Here is a 22,026-nt window from a genome sequence, read left to right on the forward strand (position 1 = left end):
GTGGCCCCTCTGCCTAGGAGCTGGACCTGCTGCTGGCATTTCTGGGACGCAGCACGGTGTCAGAACAGGTAGGGACTAGCCTGCCTTAGCTGCACAGCACCATCAATGGGACTTTTAATTGCCCGGTTGGTGGTGCTGGCCAGAGCCATCGCGACCCAGTGCCTGACATGCTGTGATGCAGTACTGGGTCATGACCTGCAGTTTGAAAACCACTGGTGTAGGGCATGCTGTTGCCACAAAGCGTGATGCAGGGAAGAGCAAATCCTGAAATATTATTAAAGATGATGGACAAATAAACAGATTGTCAAAGTACATAGCAGATTTAGATGGCCAATTCCAATTAATTTTAGCCTGCTTTGAAAATATCAGCCTACGTGTTCAGATCAGATCATCATATGCTTGGGAGAAAAATAAAATAAAATATGCCTCATTCCATTTTTGTGATTTAGTTATTTTGCATCATCATTGACTTCTGCTTCTGTATTTTCATTGTTGTTGTTGTCTTTTTGATAGATTCATAGATTTCAAAGCCAAATGGTACCATTATGGATCACCTAATCCGGCCTCCTGCATAACACAGGCCAAGGAACCTCTCCCAGTGATTCATGTATCAATCCCAATGATCCAGTCTTGTTTTAGAGACTCTTCTCCTTCTTTATGTTCTTGCTCTTCATCTTCATCTTCATTTTCTTCCTCATCATTTTTTTCTCCATCCTCTCCTGCATCTCCTCCATTATTATTTACAGTTATCTATTAATTAAACCTCATGTTTCCCTCTGCAGTTCTGAGTAAAGTTTTCAATAACACTTAAAAATGTGTTGGTTTCATTATTTTATTGTTCTCTGTCTAGGTAAGGGCCGTAGCAGGTATGGAAGGAAGAAATGGGACACGTGTGACTGAATTCATCCTGATAGGTTTCCCTAGCCCCCGTGAGGTGGAGATTGTCCTTTTCATGCTTTTCTTCATCATCCTTGTGGTGGCGATGATTGGGAACTCCATCATCATCACTTTAATATGCACTGACAACCGCCTGCAGTCACCCATGTATTTCTTCCTCTGCAACCTGTCCCTCATTGAAATCCTCATGACTATGACCGTGGTCCCGAAAATGCTGGAGAACTTCCTCTCAGAGAGGAAGACCATCTCCTTTTATGGGTGCCTGGCTCAATCCTACTTCTATTTCTTGCTGGGAATCTCGGAGTATGTCCTGTTGGCCATGATGTCCTATGATCGTTATGTGGCCATATGCTACCCACTGAGCTACAGCACCATCATGAATGGAAAGGTCTGCATCTGGCTGGTGGTGGGGTCATGGATGGGGGGATTCTTCTCTATCTTGGTTCCTACCGTGATCAAACTTGGACTGCCCTACTGTGGCCCCAACATCATCAACCATTTCTTCTGTGACAGTGCCCCCTTGTTGCACCTGGCCTGTGCTGACATCCAGCTGGTGGAATTCATTGATTTCATCATCTCGCTGCCTGTGTTGCTAGGGTCCCTGCTGCTGACCGTCATCTCCTATATGTATATTATCTGCACCATCATCCGGATCCCATCTGCCAAGGGCAGGCAGAAAGCTTTCTCCACCTGTGCCTCTCATTTCACCGTGGTCACCATCGGCTACGGCACCTCCATCTTCATCTACGTCAGGCCCTCGCAAGCCAGCTCCATGAACCTCAACAAGGTTGCCGCTCTGATGACCACTGCAGTGACCCCTATGCTCAACCCACTCATATTCAGCCTCAGGAACCAGAAGGTCAAGGAGGCATTGAGAGACTCAATCGCCAAGTGCCTGGGGCTCATCAAACACGCAGTCTGAGCTGGGCTAAGAAGGAGAGAGTGCAGAAGTATTGAGGCTTGATATTTCCTAGTACCTCTGCTTCACAATGCAAGGTGCCCATGGGCATGATTATTCGGTGCAGACAACCTCCTGGAATTGACTGAGCATCCACAAGTCTCACTGTTGTCCTTGAGGATGCTCAGCATTTCCCAACAAGCACCTGGAAGGGTCATAAAGGAAGGCTGATGTTTTCTTTTCAAAGCTGCCCATTGTGTCGTTTAGCTGCTCCTTGTGTTTGCGGTGCTGATGGCTGGGTTATAAACTGACAAGTGATTTATAAGGGTCCCACAGCAGCAGCATTGCACTGGTCCACTAGTGTGGGACTTGTAGGATCTCAGCTAGGAACGAAAACCAGGATAAAGATGTTGATCATTTCCCCGTGACCAGTGCAGAAGAAGTGGGTGTTTTAGGAGGGAGATATGAAAAAATATACCAGTATGACTAAAATAAAAGTTTTCTTTCTTTCTTTCTTTCTTTCTTTCTTTCTTTCTTTCTTTCTTTCTTTCTTTCTTTCTTTCTTTCTCTCTCTTTCATATCAATAATGCAAAAGAACCTGCCTTTAGAAGAGAAATATATTTAAAAAATTCCAATCAGAATATATAAAATAAAATGTTCTGCATTTAAAAAGGAAAATATAATGTATGCATCATTTCTTTGCTCACAGTATATCCCTTGTGTGAAAGTGACCCTCTCTATAATCAGCACTCTACAGATGTGTAAACGGACGTGCAGAAAGGTGAATCGATTTGCCCAAGTCATACAGTGAGTCAGAAAGAGAATCCAGTATTCCTCATTCCCAGCCAGCTACTCTAAACAATTAGACTTTCTTCCTGCCAGAGCTGGAAGTAGAAGCCAGGAGTGCTGACACTCAGAGACCCCGTGCTCTGACCACTAGATACCACTTTCATCCCTGAGCTGGGAATAGAAACCAAAAGTAGAGCTGAGTGAATCACTGAGTTTTTTGGTTCAGTGGCCAACCCAAAAACTATGGAAAAATTAAAATAAAATTGTGTCACCCAGAAATGGATTTCTTTTCTTCCTCAAAATGGATAAAAACTCAATTGGATTAACCAAAAAAACCCAAAACATTTTGGTTATTGTGAAATGAAACATTTAATTTTAGTTTTGGTCAAATAAAATAGTTCATTTGACCAAAATTATTATTATTATTTTATTTTGTTTGTTTCATTTTGTTCTGGGTGGGTTTTTTTTCCATTTTGTTTGTTTGTTTTTTAAGAAATCTAGTTAACCCTCTAAAAAATGTCATTTGAAAAAAAAGTCAAAATGGTGCATTTAGAAAATGTCAAAATCAACATTTTTTGCAGCCAAAACTACTCACCAAATTCATGAATAGTTTTGGTTAGCCAGAAACTTTATTTTTGACCAAAAAAAAATATTCGTTAGAAAAAATTTGTCCAGTTTTACCCAGAAGTGCAAACTAATAGGCCACTCCAATGTAACATCTAGAGCCCGAATCTCTTAATTCTCAGAGTCAAGGGAGGAGTTAGGAACAGAACACAGAACTATTCCTACATTCTATAAATCCAGTTTGGACCCTTACTATCTGTCATTACCCCCTGATGGTTGATACTCTCAGATGATCTAAACCTTTGACTGCCAGATGCTGGAGCTGGATGACAGCGGATGGATCACTTAAAAATTGCCCTGTTCTGTTCATTTCTTCTGAAGCATCTGTCACCAGGCACTCTTGGAAGACAGGATACTGGGCTTGATAGACAACTGGTCTGAGCCATTATGGCCATTCTTATAAGACAAAATAATTCTACAGAATCAACAGTACTGAACTCTGGCAAGTAGTGCTGAGTTTCTTCACCAAAAAAATGCAGTTTTGGTTGACCCCAAACTGTTCATCCATATGTGTCATGTTTACCACACAGTATTGAGCAAACTGAAAAAAAGAATCTAAATGTTTTGATAATGTGGAAGTGAAACATTTAATTTCAATCGAACTCGACAAATTTAACTTTGATTTCAGTCGTTTTGGCTAAAGGATTCATGAAATGTCATGGGAGTTTTGGGAGATGTGGGCCTCTCTTTTAACCTTTGCATGATGGGAAATTTCTAAATTTGTGTTAAATCTTCACAATGTAGCCAAGATAAAATGTGTATGTTGCCCAACGCCACACAAAATGGCGGCGGGGGGGGAGAGCAGAAGGAGGAGCTCCATTGTAACCTTTATCTCAGTCGTTAGGGTGCCCACCTGGGATATGGGATGCCCTGGTTCAGATCTGCTCTTCACATTGGATAGAGGGTGACACTCAACCCAGGTCTCTAATCTCCCAGGTGAGCCCCAGGCCTAAGTCTCTTTGTGGATCTGGGCCTTAGCCATCCCGTGAAAACCAAAAACAAGAGGTTTGGAATCCTCAGCCCCCGGGTGTGTCCAAACCAGTGTTATGTGCCTAAACTTACAAGATATTAATAGGGTTGACAGAATTCATTTTTTTTAAATAATTTTGGCAGATATTATTGATGTGTATTTTTAAGTTTTTAATATTGTTTTAATTTTCACGGTTGTGCAAAATCACAGATTTTAAGCTTTATTTTCCCCTTCAATGTTTATTGATTTAAATTTTCACAGTTGCAGCCAATTATGGGGGAGGGGATCAGATAATAATTATTTAAAGAGGGTAGACGCTGAGATTCAGAAAGTTAAAGCTTTATAAAATGTTACAACCCAAATTGGCAACATCACATGGCAAAATATACAAGGTCAATATCCTTAAATCAAACTCTAATCAGTGCTTAGGCAGCATTTTGCTTACTTTGCCCATCAGTCAATTTTGATTATCGATGGAAACATTTGTTCGTCGAATTGTGTGTTTGGTGAAATTGCTGTTTAGCAATATTTATCGATAACAATCTATTCCTTCCCTTCTTAGAAATGAGGAAAATCCTCACCGCATCCTACACTGTCTGATGTGGATTTAGATGTGTTCAGAGCCCATCTACCAGATCAGGTTTCACAGGAGAAAGAAGTACAGTCATGTCTATGTTTGCTGTGATGGGCATGAATCATGGCAGAAACATAGGCACTTTGGGGACTTTTGCAGCAAAACTTTCGGCATTTGAATTAAGGTACTTATAGGGCTCTGCAACAGCTAAGTGGGGGCTTTGAGGATCTCAGTGGTGCCTAAATTTTGAACTTAGGTGTCTAAAATAGTAGTGTTGTTTTAATTTAGATGTAATACATGCACCCAAAGGTGTTAGCATCAGCCAATCACTGACCAGCATCAAATGGTGTTAACAAGTGTGACAGATCCAGACCAGTGAGGTACAGGAGTCTGGTAGAAGGCAGATATACTGGTCACTGACTGAGTAGTTTTCTGTTCCCTGAGTGATCAGAGCAGGGGGTACACTAGAGTAATTAGGAACCTACTAGAACCAATTAAGACAGGCAGAATAATTAAGACACCTGGAGACGTTTAAGAAACTGCTAGAATCAATTAGGACAGGCTAGCTAATCAGGGCACCTGAGTTTAAAAAGGACCTCACTTCAGTTTGTGGTGTGCATGTGAGGAGCTGCGAGTAAGAGGCATGAGGAGCTGAGAATGAGAAGACATATTGCTGGAAGACTGAGGAGTGTAAGCATTATCAGGCACCAGGAGAAAGGTCCTGTGACGAGGATAAAGAAGATGTTGGGAGGAGGCCATGGGGAAGTAGCCCAGGGAGTTGTAGCTGTCGCACAGCTGTACCAGGAGGCACTCTAGACAGCAGTAGTCCACAGGGCCCTGGGGTGGAAGCCGGAATAGAGGGTGGGCCCGGGTTCCCCCACAAACCTCCCAACTCCTGATCAGACACAGGAGGAATTGACCTGGATTGTGGTATCTTAGAATATGTGCTAACTACTTATGCTAAACTGTCTGTTTGATCTTGTATTTAGCTGTGACACTCTGAATACCTTTCTCAGACCCAAGGAAGAGCTCTGTGCAGCTTGAAAGCTTGGCCTTGCCTACACTACAAAATTAAGTTGACCTAACTTATGTCGGCATACCTCTGCCATAGTAAATTACATCGCTAGTGCATGTCTACACTTTGTTCTTTGTGTCGTTGGTGCAACACACCAGCAGTGCATGTATCAATTGTACTATTGTGTGCAACATTGTGGAATGGCTCCTGAAAGCCATTAATAGTTGACATAAACAATGCAATGTCTACACTGATGATGCATCAGCCGAAGTACATTGACTTTGACTCTATGCTGGTCATGGAGGTGGAGTTATTAATTCAATGTAGTGGTGTAGTTAAGTCAGTGGGAGCGAAATGTAAGAGTAGACATTTCCATACTTAGGTCAATGAAAGCTACCTAATGTTGCCCTAACTTTATAATGTAAACCACACCCTTGTCTGTCTCACCCACAGAAGTAGGTCCAATAAAGGACATTGCCTCACCCACTTCATCTCTCTAATATCTCTTGCAAGGGCTTTTGTTAATAATGCTTAGTTCATAGGTAGCAATTTCTGTATAACCATCTAAAAGCACTTTACAAACATTGATAAGTAACTTGCCCTTCATTTGACAGATGGGGAAAACTGAGGCAGAAGGTGGTGAAATGACTTCACAAATGTGTCAAGAATATAAGCCTCTGCTTTTGATTCCCAGTCCTGTGAGATAGTCACTAAGCTAGCTGAACTCTCAAACGGAACAAGCAATAAAACACGTGGAATTATAATACTTTTTTCCCCACTCTAGGCTATTCTGTATAGGATAGGGACCTGGGAACACCCCCCCACCCCCGACCAACACAACCCCCTATCCATGCAGGGACTGAAACTTTGGAGGCTCAATGTCACATATGCTCATCTGGGCTCAGCTAGGACACAGAATTTGGCCCACAGATTTCAGTCCTCATTTGTAGGGTAATAACTTACCTGGTCAGTCTGTGTGTGTAGGGATCGATTCCAGTACCAATGACCGTCTACTGCTTGAGCCAACGTACAAGTTAGGTAATAGGCTGTCGTAGCTTTCCTACTCCAATTTGAACCTTAGCGTTCATAACCTGAGAAGCTATCATGAACCCCTCTAAGCTTAATTACCAGCTCAGATTTGATCTCGTTGCCACTATCCAAAAATTCCAGGGTTTTGGCTCCCTCTGGTCTCCCCAAAACCTTCCCTGGAGGGACCCCAAGACTCAGAGACTCTGAGTCTCACAACAAAGGGAAATAACCCACTTCCCTTCCCCCTCTCTCTCCCACCCAGACTTTCCTCTCTGGGCTAACCTGAGAGTACTGATGCAATCTCTTTACATCACAATACCAAGAAGCATGTCTCCTCTATTCCACAAAGGACAAACCCCCCAAATAAATACAAGGGAAAAACAGAAAAAATGATATTCCTATCCTCTCTCCCACTCTCCCACAAATTCCCTGGTGCTGCAGAAGCCTTACCCTCCGTAATCTAACACAAAGAGAATTCACCTTCCCATTCGTTCTTAGCCACCAAGTAGAAATCTTTGCTTGATTATTCTATATTCGCAGAGATATGCACGATTGTCTTTATAATACACGAGATAAGCTATTATTATCTTATATTAAAGGATGATATGAAGCAACTAGCATTGCATTATGATCACTCTGCGAGTGAAGTTCACAACTACATCTAGGGACTAGCTACTTAGAGAGAAAAATATGAATAAACGGACATCAAAAGAGAATACAATTCAAACATTCCAGCAAACTACAACACGTTACAAAAAAAAACCAATAAAAGCTTTACTGTTCTTTTCTACCTTTGTACTCAGAATGAAACTGAAGATAGAAGCTTGAAGATAGGAAGAACCTCTCATAGCTGAGAGACAGACCGGAGAACAGAGAGAGCAGACAAAGGGGACACACACCCAAACATTACATCCTGAGCGTTTAAAAAATCCTGTTTCCTGATTGGTCCTCTGGTCAGGTGTTTGGTTCTCTTTGTTAACCCTTTACAGGTAAAAGAAATATTAACCCTTAGCTATCTATTTATGACATAGGCAACTGGAGACTCATAACTGTAGAAAAGGACAACAAACATTTATACCACAGTCACAACTCTAATCTGTATGAAATCGCACGGTGGGTGTAGGACTGCTAGAAATTTGGAGATGCTGCTTCAACCAGAAAGTATGTGGGTTACAACAGTGAGAGCAGACATTGCCTCTGTGTACATGATCCTGAGTGATCTGCTAATAGCAAACTTAGAATGGGCAGATTCTGATCTCCCTGGAACTGGTCTGAAGTATTTATAAGTAGTGGTTCCGCAGAACGCATGGTAGTTCAGTAAGATTTATCCTATATGGCTGAGATCAGAAACGAGGTGGCTAACTTTTCATTTAAATGGATGGCAGGATGAATATGAGATGTAATGATCCTGTTTCTTGGAAACTTGGGATTCATACTGTCTTGCAATTTTGCCATTTTGATTAACTCGGTGCGAGCAAAGTTTTTTATTTCCGATATAAAATTTAAAAGAGATTTGTTTTAAAAAAGGAAGTTTAAGATTGGGATTTTATTTGGAGTGTTCTCATTTTACTTTATGCAAAAGGAAATCTTCCAGTCCAGTCCACGGGCCCAGCCCTGTTCCCAAAAAAATCAAAAACAAAACTCTTATTGACTTCACCAAGAGCAACATCTGGGTTTGTTACTTTCATACAAAGAAAATTCCATTTCTCTTCTGTACTGCACGTCCTGTCTGGCAGCTCTTGGTCATATTAGCAGTCACACTGGGGTGTGTGAATGGGGTATGAATGACTTCAGTGTGTAAGTATTTGGTGTGACTGGGTATTGTGTGTGTCACACTTCCAGGGGTTTCCAGGATTGCGAGGCACCTGGCTACCACCTGCCTTGAGTGTGAAGAAGTTTTGCCTGTACTTGCTGGGGGCTGACTGTGTGTCACCAGCAGCCTCTAGCAACACTAGGCCTCTGCAGACATTGCTCTTCCTTCACAGCTTAGCAATAGGCATTCGCTAACCCACAAACCCTCCTAGCCTCCAACACTTTTTCCAGTGGACACTCCCAAAGTTCACAGATCCGCAAGTCCCAAAGGGACAGTGCCCACTTTTACCTCAGATTCATTCTCTGCTCAAAACACCATCCCCAGATATATTCACAGTAAAAATGAGAAGAAGTTTAATAAAAAACAGAGACTGGAGAAGAAGCAAGTTTGCAAGTTATTTTGTGTACTTGAAAGCTTTGTTTAATTTTGTCTAATAAATTTATGTGTGTGGGGGGGATAAATAGGGTGCTTTGGCAAATTAATGTGTTTGTGATACAGTAACCGGGCGTGACTCGCCCCTGCGACGCCTTCTGCTGGTTGCTTCAGGGAATTAGCTCAAATATGCAGCTCGGAGCGCCCTCTGCAGGCCGGTGATCCGCCTTATGGCCCCATGTCCCTCCCTGGACCCTGGTGCCCCTTTTACATGGGGTGCTGCCCCCCTGGCAGTAACCCCTTTCTCTTAGGGGTTTCCCCTCCCCAGGGAACACCCCACCCTCTATCCCCACTTTGCCTCAGGGTCTTGGCCACTGCCCAGTCATTAGCTAGCCCCACGCCCTAGGGCAGACTGCAGTATTAGCCTCTCATCATCGGCAAAGGGGTTTGGGCCTGCTGCCTTGGCCTACCCCTGGGTTGCACCCTACAACCCCAGTACCTCCTAGCCTACTCCTAGGCCACAGCCTGGGGCTTTCCAGGCAGGAGCTCCCCGGCTCCACTGCCTTCCCCAGCCCTGCTCCACGCTAGGTACCTTGTCTCAGCAGCCAGGCCCTTCTCTCTGAACACAGAGAGAGAGTCTTGGGCTCCTGTCTTCTCTGCCCTTTTATAAGGGCCTGTGGCTCAGTTTGGGGCATGGTCCCAGCTGCAGCCACTTCCCCAATCAGCCCAGCTCAAAAGGCTGCTTTCTCCAGCCCCAGCCCCTTCCCGGGCTGTTTTTAACCCCTTCAGGGCCGGAGCAGAGATCCATTCTGCTACAGGTACATAAAAGAATCAGAAATATATTTAAAATAAGAAATATTAAATAATAGATAATTCAGTTATTGCCATAAGGAGCAAACACAAACAGACTTGGAAGAATTCAGAATGAAGTTCTGTCTACAAGACAGCGACTATACTGGCACAGCTACATTAGTGTAGCTATGCTAGTGTAAACCCACAGCATAGATGCAGTTGACACCAGTGTAAGGGTTTTTTCTGTCAGTGTAGGAACACCATTAGCTACATTGACAGAAAACGTCTTCCATGAGTTAGGGCAGCATAACATCTCAATGATGAGTGTGGTTTTTTCATGCCCCCGACTGATGTATCTATGACAACCTAACTTTTAAGTTTAGACCAGGCCTTTGGGGAGTGGGGTGTGTGTGTGTTGGATATAGACGGTGTGTGGAGAGTATCTGCTTGGGTATATGGCAGAGCTGTGTAGGTGTCTGGGTGGGTGAGGTTTGTTCCTTTGCTTGGCACTGGCATGTACGTTAGGCGTTTGTGTGATTTCAATGGGAGTTAGGTAGCTAATCGGTGAAGGCATTTTGAAAATCCCACTAGACACCTGTATGTATCTTTGGGCACCAAAATGCCGGGAAGGTGAAGGTAGACAAATTCCTACATTTTTAATGGGGAGAGTAATTAAACACTGAGACAATTTGCCAAGTGTTCTGGTGGATTCTCCATCATGGATAGTTTTTAAAAGAAGACTGGAATTATTTGGGAGCAGTGCTCTGGCTTAGGTTGTACAGAAGGTCAGACTAGATGATCACATTGGCCCCTTCTGGCTTTGGCATCTATGAATCCATATATCTGAAAATCTGGCCTAACGTGATTTGCCTAGGGTCACCCAGGGAAGCAACTGGACAAGTGTGGGGACAGAATCTCAGCCTCTTTCCTTGCAGCTCTTCGAAAAGGACCATCCCCCTTCCTCTGCGCTAGGATAATTAAAAGCTGCACAAGTAGCCTAGAATCTCCTTTCTTTCTTGTGGCACTGAGGGGTGGGGCTGGGGACCCAACATCACATCTTAAATTCTTGTTCACCTTGCCACATGTTACATGACGGTCTCAGGTCTGGTGGGCGCAATGTACCCAGGACCTCTGGGTTCTGAATCGCTCCAAGCTGAGCTAAAATCCCAAAGGATATTAGCTCAGGCTATGGCAGACTCATCTGCCACTGAGGTAAAGTAGGAGGTGGGGGAAAATGTACACATCATATTGTAATTAGCTAGAGCAACAGCAGGCACATCCCTCAGCTCTCACATTCCCAGTGCATTCCTGGATGTGTCCTTCACTCATTATAAATGTCCCAGTTTGGGACAGACAGGATTCAGGTGTGCGGAGAAGCTCAGGTGCTGCTTTGCAACTCCAAACCCTATTCCTGAGTGAAGAGGCAGCAGAGACATTGATAATCGTACCCACATGAGCTAGTATTTAATCGGAGGGCATTAATTTGACACAAGAAGAAGTATCTAGAGTGCATCCAGGATAAATCTAAGGTACCAGATTCTCACAGAGCATTAGAAATTTTAGCTCTTCATTAATGTATTGATCTACTAAAGAGCACATGCAATTAGATTTTTAATGTCCTATATAATGACTTTTGTGAGAGGGGGAGGAATAGCTCAGTGGATTGAGCACTGGTCTGTCAAACCTAGGATTGTGAGCTCAATCATTAAGGGGACCATTGAGGGATCTGGGGCAAAAATCTGTCAGAGACAGTATTTGGTCCTGCTGTGAATTCAGGGGACTGGATTCAATAACCTTTCATTGTCCCTTCCAGTTCTATGAGATAGGTATAGCTCCACATATTTTAACTGTCAAAAAACAAAGCAGTTCAGAGTGCTCACACTCTTTATCTAGCGATCCCCGTATGCTCCCACTATTCTTCTTAACCTCTGAGGATAGGACAAGAAACAACAGGCTTAAATTTAAGCAAGGGTAGTTTAGTCTGGTCATTAGGAAAATCTTCCTAACTGTTGGAGAGGTTAAGCACTGGAACAAATTGCTTAGGCAGGTTATGGAATCTCCATCATTGGGCCTTTTTAAGAGCAGGTTGGATAAACACCTGTCAGGGATGGTCTTGATAATACTTAGTCGTGCCTTGAGTGCAGGGGACTGGACTAGATGACCTCTCGAGGTCCCTTCCAGATCTATCTATCTATCTATCTATCTATCTATCTATCTATCTATCTATCTATCTATCTCAGTGACTCTCAGGATTTGGCTCTGCTCTGGAAATCCTCATATTAAGACATACATTTTTTCTCCTGTGGCTCAAACAGCTGCGAGCACCATGGAAGGGGCTAACCAAACTGAAGTGACTGAGTTCATTCTCATGGGTTTCTCTGCATCCCCGGAGCTACAGTGGATCCTCTTTGTGATGTTCCTGATCATCTACCTCCTGACCCTTGCCACCAACACTTCCATCATTGTCATAGTCAGGAGTTGTCCGAGCCTCCACTGCCCTATGTATGTGTTACTCAGCAACCTCTCCTTCCTGGAGATCTGGTACACCTCAGTGACAGTTCCCAAGTTGCTGGCTGGGCTTCTGCCAGGGAACAGATCAATCTCTGTCCGTGGATGCATAACCCAGATGTTTTTCTTCTTCTCCATGGGTTCCACTGAGTTCTTCCTTCTAGCAGTGATGGCGTATGACCGCTACTTGGCCATCTGCCACCCTTTGTGCTACTCCACTATCATGTGGAACATCTTGTGCCTCAAGCTGTCGGTGGTCGCTTGGGTGTCTGGCTTCTTGGCCTCCTCTGTCCTCACAGTGTTCGTGTCCAGGCTGTCATTCTGTGGTCCCAATGAGATTGACCACTTTTTCTGTGACTTTGTCCCCCTGGCCAAGCTCTCCTGCTCAGACACGCATCTTAGCAAGCTCGTGTGCTTTACTCTGACATGCACTGTAGCCGGGACCTCCTTCCTCCTCACCACCGGTTCCTACAGCTGCGTCATACGGACAGCATGGCGGACGCCTTCAGAGAGTGGGCTCCAGAAAGCTCTGACCACCTGTGGTGCCCACATTGCGGTCACAGGCATATTCTATGGCTCAGCACTTTCTATGTATGCCCGTCCACCTGTGATGGAGTCCTCTAACATGGACAAGGTGGTGTCACTCTTCTACTGTGTCCTGACCCCACTGCTGAACCCCATTATATACACCCTACGGAACAACATGGTGAAAGAGGCACTGAGGAAATCAGTGACAACCTCAGGATTATTTAAGGTCTAAGGAAGAACTTTCCCCGGCTGGCTTCATTATGTGGAGTGGTACCAGGAACTACATCAATCACAAACCTCACTGGGGTTGGGTGGGAAGCAACCTTCAATTAGGATGAGTTAAGCAGAAGCCTCTCACCTAAGGCAAAAGGAGGTTGTGATCCTGCCCAGGAGTTTGGACTGAGTGGATGGCGGGCTATTACTGAGTATTGTTTGGGGGGGGGGTTGTGTATGTGTGTGTAGGGGGAAGAGTCTGGGGTGTGGGAGAGGAAGGCAGAACACACAGAAGCTGATAACATACAGGAACAGAAAGAGAGGCAGAGGCAAAAAATCAAAAAAGTCAAGCAGTAGCTCGTAAGCCTATCGAGACCTTGGGAAAAGCTAGAAAGAGAAAGTTTTCTGGCTAAAGAGGTTTGAGGCTGTAAGCTAAGAATCTGCCTCTTTTGTTTGTTCTTGTTTTCTCTTGCGTTCAGAGAAGTAGGACTTTGTACGTTCCTTGTAAATAAACAAGATTGCATCAAGGAAAATACTTCCATCTGTAACATCTCCAGGGTCCCAAAATATAACTAGATACTTTTTGATTCAAAAGGGGTCAGAAGTATTTGATGAATGCAAAACAATGTTATCCCAACACTAGTCAGCTCTGTAGATGGTATACAGTTCCAGAGAATGGTGTGACACCTGGTAAACAACAATGCAGTCAAGGCTGGAACTCAAGATGTATGGGAACTTATCTGTTTGTACTTCTGGTAGAAGTTGATTTCTACAACAGCGACGTAGGGTGAAATCCTGGATTCACTGACGTCAATAGGAGTTTTGCCATTGATTTCAATCATGCTAGATTTTCACCCTTCCTGTTTAAGAAGGTCTATAATTACAGATACTGTGTCTACTGCTGATTGGGAATTTTTCATCAAAATATTTATCAATGGAAAATAAAGTTTCTGGAAAACTTAAATCTTAAACTTAAATCTTCCATAGGAAAATTTTGATTTTGCCAAAATATTCTCATTTTCCTGCTCCAATTCCTTTTTAAATTATCTATCCACAGTGGTGGATTTCACCTAGTGAGACAGAGGGAGCTCTGGACCAGTATAGCGCAGAGCACTCATCTGATAGCTAGACAATTCTAACCATCAGAGTGTGAAGTTCTGTAATCGCCCCCCATGAGGAGCAGTGGGGGCAGAAATCCTAAATGGCCTCAAGACTGAGCTTGATAAGTTTATGGAGGGTATGGTCCATTGGAACTGCCTACAATCGCATGTGGCATATCTGAACCTGTTAGTAGAAAGTCTGCCCAACAGCCGGTGATCGGACACCAGATGAGGAGGGCTCTAAGTTACTACAAAGTATTCTTTGGCTGGTAGGTCTCACCCACATTCTCAGGGTCAAACTGATAGCCATATTTGGGGTTGGGAAGGAATTTCCCACCATGTCAGATTGTCAGTGACTTTTTTGGGGAGGGGGAGGGTCACATTTCTCGGCAGCTTAGGGTATGGACCAGTTGCAGGTTTAGACTAGAGTAAAAGGTGGATTCTCTCTATAACTTATATTCTATCTATAACTCTCTGTAAATCATTATATGAGTGTGACATTGCACTGCATACGATTCTATGCAAATATGCTAATAAGTGTGACTATTTTGTAACTGGAATTTGCTTCATGCAAAAGGTCTCTTGTAAGGTATCATTAGAAAGATTATAATCTACTGAGTCTGGTTATCCTGTTTGTATGTATGTATCATTCTTGTATCTGAAACTGGAAATATTAAATGTAACTCTGAGGGCCTATTGTAATTATGCAAAGTGTGGGCCATTAATGGTGGTTTGGAATCTTAATGGCTCCTATTAACCAGGACAATTGGTTATAAATGGCTCTGTTTACTTTTAAGTCTTCCTCTATACATGTGTGCTGGCAAGAGGTTAGCGAAGTCTTACAGTGACATGTGATCATGCCACCTGGACTGGAATCCATCTTTAACCTGGAGCTTTTCCATTTAGAAGGAGGGGTAGGACCCCAGAGTGGGACAAAGGATTCCCGCCTTGTGCAAAATATATATAAGGGGGTGGAACAGAACAAAGAGGGCTGCAGTCATGAGAAATCCCCTAGTGCCACCTGAGCTGGAATAAGGACTGTACTAGGGGAAAGGATTGGGCCCAGACTAGGAAGGTGTCCAGTCTGTGAAAAAAGCTTATTGAAACATCTCTGAGGGTGAGATTTTATCTGTATTCAGTTTTCTGACTGGATTAGGCTTAGACTTTGCTTGGTAAATCACTTTGTCTGTCTGTTATTACTTGGAACCACTTAAATCCTACTTTTTATATTTAATCAAATCAGTTTCTACTTATTAAATAAGCCAGAGTATGTATTAATACCTGGGGGGTGGGGACAGCTGTGCATATCTCTCTATCAGTGTTACAGAGGGCGAACAATTTATGAGTTTACCCTGTATAAGCTTTATGAGGGGTAAAACGGATTTATCTGGGGTTTGGACCCCATTGGGAGCTGGGTATCTGAGTGCTGAAGACAGGAGCACTCAGTGGTCCAGACTTGTGGGGGATGTGGTCCAGACTTGGATCTGTGTTTGCAGCAGGCAAATGTGTGTGGCTCAAACAAGGCAAGGTACTGAAGTCCCAAACTGGAAGGGAAAACAGGCTCAGAGATAGTCTAGGCACATCAGATGGTAGTCCCAAAGGGGGTTCTGTGATCCAACCCATCACAGTGAGGATGTTGTAAACTCAGCCAGAAGTGAGGGGTGTATCAGAGCAGTGAGTGGGTGAGATTCTGTGGCCTGCAATGTGCAGAAGGACAGAGGAGATGATCTCGATGATCCCTTTTGGCCTTACAGTCTATGAATCTAACAGATCTGTTCAAATCCGTCCTCCCACTCAGGGATTGTGGAGGTGGGGGGACTTGAACTAGGAGTCTCCCACATCTCAAGTGAGTATGCTAACCACTGGGCTAAATGTTAGGAGAGATTGTGTCTTGTCCCCTCCAAAATGACGTAGGTGCCTAACACCAAGGGATGGTTGGCAGCTGAGAATCTCAAGCAGGGGGAGGTGCCTCCCTGCCAATGGGATTAGGAACATGTCTGCAAAAGAGGACACCTCTCTGCTGATCACCTCCCTGTGGCATCTCCCCACCTAGCGGCCTGCCTTTTGTGAGTCACATTCGTAGTCCCCATCTCTCACTCATTGCACAGGGAGCTAAGGCACCAGACTCATGCTTTGTGAGCTTCAGTGATTCTCCAGCTTCCTAAAAGCTAGGCATGGTGACACTGAGCCTCACCATACCCAAGTTATTTTGTGAGTCTATTCCTGGATTCCTAATTTGGGGGTGTGGGCTCCACCAGGCAGAAGAGCATCTGAAACAGAGGCAATGAGACCCTGAGTTTTGAAACCCCTTATTCTCCCTTGTGATCCTAGACCTTACTCTCCAGAATTAAATAGGAGTCTCTGGAGGACAACTGAGAGGTCCGTCTGTGCCCTCCTGGAGAGCCTTCAGCACCTCTGCAGTTCAGGAAATGATGTCTTTCTGTTAGGTTAAACCTGGTCAAGAATTATTATGGTGATAAACAACACAAAACAAAGAAGGATTGATACGCATTGCAGTGCAAATCTCGGATAATTCCAGTGATGTCAGAGGACTCACACCAACATAAGTGACCAAACAATTATATCCAGTGTGACCATATGATGTCTCAATATTAGATACTAGTGCTTGTTCCCTCTACCAGGGCTGGTTCAGAAAGGTTCATTTTGTAAAAAAGGTGACAACATGTAACTATGACATTGAGGTTGAAGTTTTAATTTCAGAAAATCAGGATATTCATCATAATTTAGATTTCCAAAACAAATGTAACTCTGTGACCTTGCAAAGGAGCAGCAGAATCAAATATGGTATTTCATCACCAAGGAGAAATTTCTACATATTGTTTACTCCTGCACCCCTCAAACAATAACAGAAAATGAAAGAAAAGAAGTGTTGTATAAGTGTTAATTATTTTCAATGACAAATTAATGTTTTGATAGGTAGACACAAATCTAGATGATACAGATTAATATACTTGGAATGAGGACTTTCAAAGGGTTCCATCTCCTACTCAATTTAATGCTTTATTATATTTTTCATTGAAAATTACCGTTGCTTTTCAATCAAAGGTAAGTCTCTAAACACCTTTGTTTCCTTGACAATGTCCCCTCTAGACTCAAAGAAAAAGTCATACACAGAGAAAGCTGAGAGTATTATTCCCACTGACATTGATCTGAGGATGAATTTTCAACATCAGTGACAAATAACAATAAGGGTTCTGTCTGGTATTTTCAAAATGGCCCAAGGAAATTAGGTGCCTAAATCCTATTGTACATCCATTGAGGTTTGGTGCCTAACTCCTATTTCTGCTTCTGAAAATCTGCCCCTCTTATTCCTGTTAAAACCAGTGGAATATCAGTAGCTAAACCCTTTAAGTGGTTTAGAAAATCCAAGCCTATGAAGTCAATAGGAATTTCACTTCACTAAATTGCAGAAGAACATCAGGAGCTTGGCCTTATGGGATAACAATTATAATCATTGAAATGTCAGACTGGAAGGAACCCCAAGACATCACCAAGTCCAGCCACTGTGCTGAGGCAGGACCAAGTAAAACTAGACCATTCCTGGCAGGGGTTTGTGCAACCTGTTCTTAAAAACCTCCAATGATGGAGATTCTACAATCTCCCTTGGAAGCCTGTTCCAGAGCTTAACTACCCTGAGAGTTAGGGAGGTTTTCCTAATATCTAACCTGAATCTCCCTTGCTGCAGATTAAGCCCATTGTTTCTTGTTCTACCTTCTGTGGACATGAAGAACAATTGTTCCCTGTCCTCTTTATAACAATGTGTTTGAAGACTGTTATCAAGTTCTCCCCCAGTCTTCCTTTGTCAGGACTAAACTTACCCAGTTTTTTCCGCTTTTCTCATAGGTCAGACTTTCTAAACTTTTCATCATTTTTGTTGCTCTACTCTGGACTCTCTTCCTGTTTGCCCAGATCTTTCCTAAAATGTGGCTGTAATAAAATACATCCCAGACTTTAAAACTTACCTGCTCTTCTTGGAGCCTTCGTGCTAGGCTACTCTCTTCTGAGATCCTTCTCCAGTCCCTTTAGTGCATTCCTTTCACGTGGCCAGCCCCTGCCTCCACTTCTCTCTCGGGTGGGGAGCCAGCAATCCTACCACTCTCTGACTGTGTCCTTTGACTACTCCTCCCTGGGCACCAGCTGGGATACTTGGTAGGTCCAGATGTCCTTGGACCTGGCTAGAGTTCCCCTTTGGAGGCCTGAGGTCAGGAAAACTTTTCAGCAAGACAGAAGCAGCAGTATTTGTCCATACAGTGCCCAAAGGCTAGAAAAGTAGATTTAAAATACCTATAAACCCATTGTCTTCCCTACAGTTGGCCTTCCCTGACAGTCACTAGGTAGACGTAACTCAGCCTTGGTGGTCCCTATTCTCTATGGGCACCAAATTACAGCTTTTCCGCTACAGCTCCTCACCTTCTGTCTCTCTTTCTTGACTCTGATGTCCAGGACAAAAGCTTTTAGCAATAACTGTCAGTAACAGCAAAAGCACACATCATAATGGAGCTGGGGTGGTGTCAGTAATGGGACTCCGTGTCCATGTCATCATAACCACACCAGCACACTGGGAACTAATTGCCCACCTTGCTAGCACTCTCGGGACAGAGATGAGAACTCACTGATCATGGATAGTTCTTAAAATCCCTCTCACCCCTACAGTGACTTCTCAAGGACAGAGTTGAGGCACACTGGCAGGGAGTGAGCGTAGGAAAATTCAGAGAGCCATTGCCACGCTATATGTGACCTACAGAAAGCCAAGGACAGCATCCTCCAGAGATATCAGTTCTTCCTACCCATATACTGTTGTGTGTTTCATAGTCATTATTTATATTTCAGGAGCAACTTTGGAGAATTGCGACAGGTAATTTTTAGGTGCTGAGAAATTCACTGGGATTCTGAAAGCCCCAGTTCAATCACCCAGTCTCCTGTACAATGAATAGGGTGAGGTAGGCACCTAAAAATGGGATTCACAAAAGTCAGTGCACTCAGGGGTTCCTTGTCTAGGCTAGCCAACGGGAGATACCATCAAGGTTGCCGTCTCTGCTTGGGATGCTCAGCTGTGAGCACTCTCACCTCCTTCATAACTCTTTGCTCGGTCATTTGGGGCACTCACGTAGGAGGTGAAAGACACAGCTTCAGTTCCCACCTCTGCATTAGGAGTAAAGGGACTTGAACAGGGATCTGTAAATTCTTGGAATGATGCTATTACCACTGGGCTGGGGGATATTCTGATATGAGGCTCCCCATTCTCTCCTGCTGAAGCCTTTCCATGTTGGATAAATGCTTAAATAGCCATTGGGCCAGAGAGAGAGACAGAGAGAGCTCGAGAAAGGAGGTGCATGACTCTATAGACTGGTGGGAGGTGGGCAACTCATAATCCACTTGTCTGCTCCAATGAGTCTGTTATATAGCTGTAGAATGAGGGATAGTTTGAGACTGAAGGTCAGACTCCAATAATGAATTAATAGCATCAGAAACACTTTTTAGCCAACAACATTCAGGTGGCCATACATTTCTCTCCTGGAAACCTCATATTCAATAGGTGCTTTTTTCAACCTGTCTGTAGAGAGACACTGTGATGCCTCATAGACTCCAAGGTCAGAAGGGACCATTATGATCATCTGGTCTGACCCCCCTGTGTAACATAGGCCAGAGAAATTCCCCAAAATAATTCCTTTTGAAAGACTGCTCAGAGGAACCCTCCCTGTCTTTGACTCCCACGTGTTGGCCTGTGTCGGAGGTGCCGAGCAAACAGTAGAAAAGCTGCTTTCTTTTTGTTCAAATCTTAATGCTACGGAAATGCCAAGAACTCCTGTGAATTTGACAGGAGTCGCTCATGGATGCCAGTGGTAGATTCAGGCCTAGAGGAGGCTGGTGGGATGGCAAAGAAGGAGACACACAGGATCCTTGGAGAGGAAGAGAGAGAAGGAAGCTCATAGCAGTTTGGAAACATCCAGAAAAGAAGATGAGGGGAGAAGGGTAGGGAGAGAGGAGGAGTAGGAAGAGAGGAAGAGGGAGAGAGAGGAGATATTGGGACAAACTCAGATATTATCCTGATTACATAGATCTATAGATAGATATATAAAATAACTATGGGACACCCTCTTGGCAACGGCTGCCCAATGTCTGTGATGTGATTTTTCATCAACGGAGCAATGCACCATGACACCATCCTTGCAATGTAATGGAAAGGAGACCATGGGTCTTCAGAGCTTAATTGAGAGACAAGTTCACTCTTCACATTTCCAACTCTGCACACTGGTCTACGATATATCAATCCTTCGCTCTATCAGATATAGCCTGCAATTCTTTTGTTGAAAGAATGAGCTCATCATCTTTTGTTTGTCAAGCGAGTTTGGGTTGCCTGGCAACACCCCAGCGGAGTGTCTCTGAGATTATTTTCCCAATGGTCACCAGAATCTGTATAAACAATTGTTCTGCAGCACTTGGAGATCCATGCAAGATAGTGACAATTCATTTCTGGGAAGGTGAGTTAGGAGTTTTCATGGTTGAAATGAACATAGATTAGTAAAAATTTGAACAGAAACAGTCTTCATTATAAATATAAGAGCTCAGAATGGTTAAAGGAGTACAGCACTCAAGCAAAACAACAGGCAAGATATATTAACCAGACAAGGGAGAGTTATAATAGCTCTAATTTCAAGCTTTGTAAAATAGTGAAGTTTTCACTGCCATTTCCAGCAAATTCATTCCATACCAAAGAATAACATTTTCTCTCATGTGTTTTCATGACCATGAAAGATATTCTGACTGTGCATTCCTATTTGATTGTATATTCATATATGTATGGCCACTTGAGTGTGCTAATGCTTCAGTTTGGCTGTGCTTGTCGATGTGTGTGTGATTGTCCTTGTAGGTTGAAATTGAGATTTTCAAATACCCCTAAGAGATTTAGGTGCCCAAATTAAACTGAAAATCTACGGGATTTGAATGTCTAACTCCTCTGGACTCTTTCGAAGATCACAGCTTTATATCTTTGTATGTTCACATATCTATGCATTCCATTATACTTGTTTGTGGATCTGTAGACGTTTGTTTGTCTGTGTTTGTGCATGCACCATTGTGCTTGTGTGTGTACATTTGTATCTGATTCAAATTGTGTGTATGCATTCAATTTTCTGTAAGTATTATTGTAGCACCTAGGAGCCCGGTAATATCCAAAATCACAAAGCTAAGGATGAAATGCATGAGAACTGGGAAGAAGACGTTCTTGGATGGGGGGATCTGGTAATGGAAGGAGCTTCCAGAGGAGATTAGGTGAATTCAGAGTCAGATGAGGAGAATCCATTTTCTGTCTTTAGGAAACACTGTAAAACCTTTGGGAAAGCTTTTCCACTTTAACAGGAATGATCCTCATACCTGCAACACAATGCTTCCTCCTGGCCTCTGATATAGGATTCTGTGACACCTACTTCAACTTTCTTCCTCCTCTCCCAAAATCCAAAACCAAGAAAACCTTCCACGGGATGAGGTGGTATCTCAAAAAGGGAGGAATGTCCAAACACTTTGAAGTCAACTAGGTACTTCTTTATTGCTACTGATTTTATGGGAAAGGCACTTGGATGCTATGGAGATGGGTGGAAGGAGAGAGAGAGAGAGAGAGAATGTGTTTATCTCTTTGTGTGCCTAAATATTTGTCTATTTATGTGAATCTCAAATCTAACTAATATACTTGTTTTAACCCCATGTGCAAAGTATGGTTAATACTTAATTGTAGTGTACTTATTAATATTTATACCTTCCTGAATGCTCACGTTTGCTCCCTGGTTAAAGGGTTTGTGGGAATGCATAGAACCAATGTTTCAGGATTTTGTATCTTCCTAGTTTTATATATTTTTGAGCGACAACTGGTTTTGTCTACCTTAATT

At 43.3% G+C, this 22,026-nt stretch overlaps 2 protein-coding genes across 2 annotated transcripts; both read left to right on the forward strand.

The window, feature by feature from the left end:
- Positions 1–865: 865 nt before the first annotated feature.
- LOC116820463 (olfactory receptor 6M1-like) lies at positions 866–1,819 on the forward strand. The gene has a single exon (XM_032772935.2). It carries the CDS (start codon positions 869–871, stop codon positions 1,817–1,819), a length of 951 nt encoding a protein of 316 aa, XP_032628826.1. The 5' UTR covers positions 866–868.
- A 10,280-nt stretch (positions 1,820–12,099) lies between these two features.
- Positions 12,100–13,041, forward strand: LOC116820451 (olfactory receptor 6F1-like). The gene has a single exon (XM_032772924.1). The coding sequence runs from the start codon at positions 12,100–12,102 to the stop codon at positions 13,039–13,041; it is 942 nt and encodes a 313-aa protein (XP_032628815.1).
- The last annotated feature ends 8,985 nt before the right edge of the window (positions 13,042–22,026 follow it).

This window comes from Chelonoidis abingdonii, chromosome 14, assembly GCF_003597395.2.
Source record: "Chelonoidis abingdonii isolate Lonesome George chromosome 14, CheloAbing_2.0, whole genome shotgun sequence".
Classification (NCBI taxonomy): domain Eukaryota; kingdom Metazoa; phylum Chordata; order Testudines; family Testudinidae; genus Chelonoidis; species Chelonoidis abingdonii.